This window comes from Heterodontus francisci, chromosome 3, assembly GCF_036365525.1.
Source record: "Heterodontus francisci isolate sHetFra1 chromosome 3, sHetFra1.hap1, whole genome shotgun sequence".
Taxonomy (NCBI): domain Eukaryota; kingdom Metazoa; phylum Chordata; class Chondrichthyes; order Heterodontiformes; family Heterodontidae; genus Heterodontus; species Heterodontus francisci.
This window is the reverse complement of record NC_090373.1, coordinates 197,498,468-197,502,223: the sequence shown is the minus strand read 5'-3', so window position 1 is coordinate 197,502,223 and position 3,756 is coordinate 197,498,468. Positions and strand designations below refer to the sequence as shown.

At 44.7% G+C, this 3,756-nt stretch overlaps 1 protein-coding gene across 1 annotated transcript; it reads right to left on the bottom strand.

The window, feature by feature from the left end:
* Positions 1-1,033: 1,033 nt before the first annotated feature.
* On the bottom strand, positions 1,034-2,910 carry LOC137365889 (cold-inducible RNA-binding protein-like). Its single transcript, XM_068028136.1, has one exon. The coding sequence runs from the start codon at positions 2,817-2,819 to the stop codon at positions 2,289-2,291; it is 531 nt and encodes a 176-aa protein (XP_067884237.1). The 5' UTR covers positions 2,820-2,910; the 3' UTR covers positions 1,034-2,288.
* Positions 2,911-3,756: the final 846 nt, after the last annotated feature.

The window sequence follows — 3,756 nt, the reverse complement described above, 5'->3', positions numbered from 1 at the left end:
TATAATTCATTAGTTAGGCCACAACTTGAGTACTGTGTGCAGTTCTGGTCACCACATTACAGAAAGGATGTAATTGCACTAGAGGAGATTTGTGAGGATGTTGCCAGGACTAGAAAATGCAGCTATGTGGAAAGATTGGATAGGCTGGGGTTGTTCTCGGAAGGGGAGATTTGATTGAAGCGTACAAAATTTTGAGGGGCCTGGATAGAGTGGAGGTAAAGGGTCTATTCACCTTCACAAAGAGGTCAGTGATGAGGAGGCATAGATTTAAAGTGATTGGTAGAAAAATTAGAGGGGAGATGAGGAAAAAAACTTTTTCACCCAGGGGGTGGAGGAGGTCTGGAACGCACTACCTGAAAGGGTAGTTGAGGCAAAGACCCTCAACTCATTCCAATTGTATCTGGATATGCACCTCAAGTGCCATAATCTGCAGGGCTAGTCAAAATGCTGGAAGGTGGGATTAGAATAGGTGGATAGTTTCTCAGCCAGCAGATACTGGGCCAAGTGGCCTCTTTTTGTGCCTGAAACTATGTTTCCATGACACATCAGGAAGGAGACCAGGTAATTCCTAGACCACATTCATTGATTAATTATTTCATAGCTTTTCAAGCTTAAATGACTACCAATAAATTATTACTTACTGTACACTTGATTATACCTGCAATTGTTTCAATGTAGCCTGCTCCTTCAGAGCATTGCTTGCTGGATTGATCATCTCAGTCCTCGACTCTCAAACGAAGCACCCCAAAGCCAGTGTGGTAGTGGGCTGTGTAGCAAGTGACTTGATCCTCCAGGTCGCCAGGATTCATGCTCCCGTTTGCACCAGCAGCCTACTGACTAAATTTCTATGTTCATCTGTGCATTAATTTATGCACAAAGCAAAATACTGGAAAGTCAGCAATCTGGGCAGAATCTGTGGACAGAACAGAAATCAACATTTCCAGTGGAGATGTTCCTTCAGTGAACTTAAGCACTGTTCATAGTTATCAGTACTTTTTAGTTTCTAAAAAGAAAGTTTCATCCAGACATCAACTGAACATTTCAACACTTTATTTTTCCATTTGACATCAGTCTCCAAAGCGGCAAGTTTTTTTGTACAAAAACAGTCCATGCTAACTCATGAAAATTCAATAGAAACAGCTTTCAACTTCCTACCAGTATGCAATTAAAAAAAACTCAATATTAGTTTAAAGAAAGGATATTTCACGGTTTAGAGTAGGATGGCATAATATTTCACTGTCGGTCAATCTCACTTGATGAACCAGAGGCCAAACCAAGAACAGTCAGCACACCATGTTGTTCCAGCTTGATTGGCACCAGTGTTAAGGTTTACAGAGAAAGCAATTCATCAGATTTCAACACGACCCACAAAATAGCTTGGTATACAACTGACATTCGATGAATCGTACCCCTCCCCCCCGCAACGAAGAGTCACTGCAGATTTTTAAAGCTCTGCGTTCGTTAAAGCATGGTCTTTTCTGTAAAAGTAGATAGTTATAAACATTTGCTCACGCACAAGAATCTCGAAATTGGTAAGTGTTTTCACAATCGGCTGAAACACTTGGATATCCTAGGATTTAAAAAAAAATTAAATTCGTACAGACCGACGTTTCCCACTTCAAATCAGAAAACAGGCGAATAAAGAAAAATGATCCCACTTCCAAAATTGGTCGAACACAGGTACCAATCGCTGAAGATTTGATTTACAATGGAGAGGCAACTCGGTCAGGCACCCTGGCGGCTCAAAAGATTACTGCGGCCAGCCGGAAGGGGTTAGAGCACGTTGTCGAGACGGTCGAGTCTCTGCACAAGGTGAATGCGCCATTTTAAAACCAGAGCCACCTGGGAGCAAAAAAAAAACCAAAAAGGAATGTCAGGGCAGCACCAAAAGAATCTACAAATGCAAAGCCCCAATACTAGGGAGAGGATACAAAACTGAAGTGGTAAAATTGCAAGTATGTAAGAAATTACAAACTTACCCAAATGAACTATAAAAACTGTAATTTTAATAAAGGCTACATGGAAGGGGAAATGGAAGGAAAGTGCCCAAGGGAATTTGAATAGCACTGAAATTTCGGAAATGGCCCCCAGTTGGATTGAAAAACCTTTACTGCGACATAGAACACGTGTGTGTGTGTGTGGGTGGGTGGGGGAAGTTAAACAGACAGCGTCCGAACAAGCATTGAATTCAAGAGATTAGACGGCGTTCGCCCCAAAAAAAGTCCCTTCAGAAACACTAAGTGGCCGATGATCCTGACGACCTGGAAAATGTCTCGCTGGCGGATCTCTTATCTGTTGGGCCCGTATCGATCGTAGCTACTGCCACGGGAGCCGCGACTTCCCCTCTGCTCATATTGCCTGTAGCCGCCAGAACCACCGTAGCCGCCAGAACTACCGTAGCCGCCAGAACTACCGTAGCCGCCTCCATAGCCGCCACCACTACCATAGGAGCCACCACTACTATAGGAGCCGTAACCACCACCACCACCATAGCCGCCGGAGCTGTAGGCGCCTCCTCCGCCCCGGCGGTAGCCTCCGCGGCCTCCTCCATAACCGCCGTCGCCCGATTTCTTCTCCGCGTGATCCACGCGTATCTGGCGACCGTCGATGGTCTGACCGTTCATGGCCGTCAACGCATCGTTGGCGTCCTCCGAGTTCTCGAAGGTAACGAAGGCGAATCCGCGGGACGCCATGGTGCACTTGTCTTTGATCACTCGGGCGTCGACTACGTCCCCGTACTTGGAGAACACCGACTCCAGCGACTGCTCGTCCGTGTCGAAGCTTAGGCCACCAACAAACAGCTTTCGTTCGTCATTCATTTTGGCGGGGTTTTTTTAATGCAACCTCTCTTAGACACCTCGTGAAACGACCCGTCCACCTTCGCTCCACTCGCTGTAGTGCGTAAGCACCGGAAAAGACCCTGCTTTTATAGTCCAGCCCCTGTGCACCGCCTTTAAACAGTTTCCCGGCTGCCGCGCACCAGGATTTGGTTCCACTGTGCACGTGGTGCCGAGCAGAATCCACGTGACCATTGTTCGTGCAGGAAGCCGCGTAGTTGCGCGCTGGCAGCCATTTTAGAGGCAGAGCGGCCTCTCCGTGAGGCCTCCTTCCATCTCATCCATCCCACAGCCAGAAATGTTCTACACTTTTAATTTTCTCTTTACATCTATCTATATATATATATATATATATATAAATAAATAAATAAAAGACAATACCACCCTTCACCGGAGGCGAATTCCATTTTACCGCCATCTTGCTAATGGCGCATGACAGGAGACATGGTAAATTTTCAGAGGCTTAATTTCACGTGAAGATATTTTAAAACAAAAATGCTTTTTTAAACTTTTATGTTATATCGTTTTAAATAGATAAAAAAGCGCTGTATTAAAAAGGCGCCACCCATTGAGTGGATGAAGACATTTCGGACCCATTCATCAAAAACTAGATGGAAGGTGACTGGAGTGATTAATATTACAAGATTAAATGCAGTTAATCAAACCTCATATTTGGAACAGTAGTTGATCTGGGAATGCTGAACGTGGGAGTCAAGACCACGTCCAGTGGCATTAGGGGGCAAGAAATAATCCGATCTTGGGGATGGAAAACACTAATTCAAACCCTAATTTTAAAAAGACGTTCATTGTCATTCTTATATTTCTACATTCCTGCAGTATCTCCCCCTTTGTGGGGGGGGGGGGAAAGTAGTTGTAATTACAATTTTAGATGTTTACATCGGATATTTCTATTATGTCA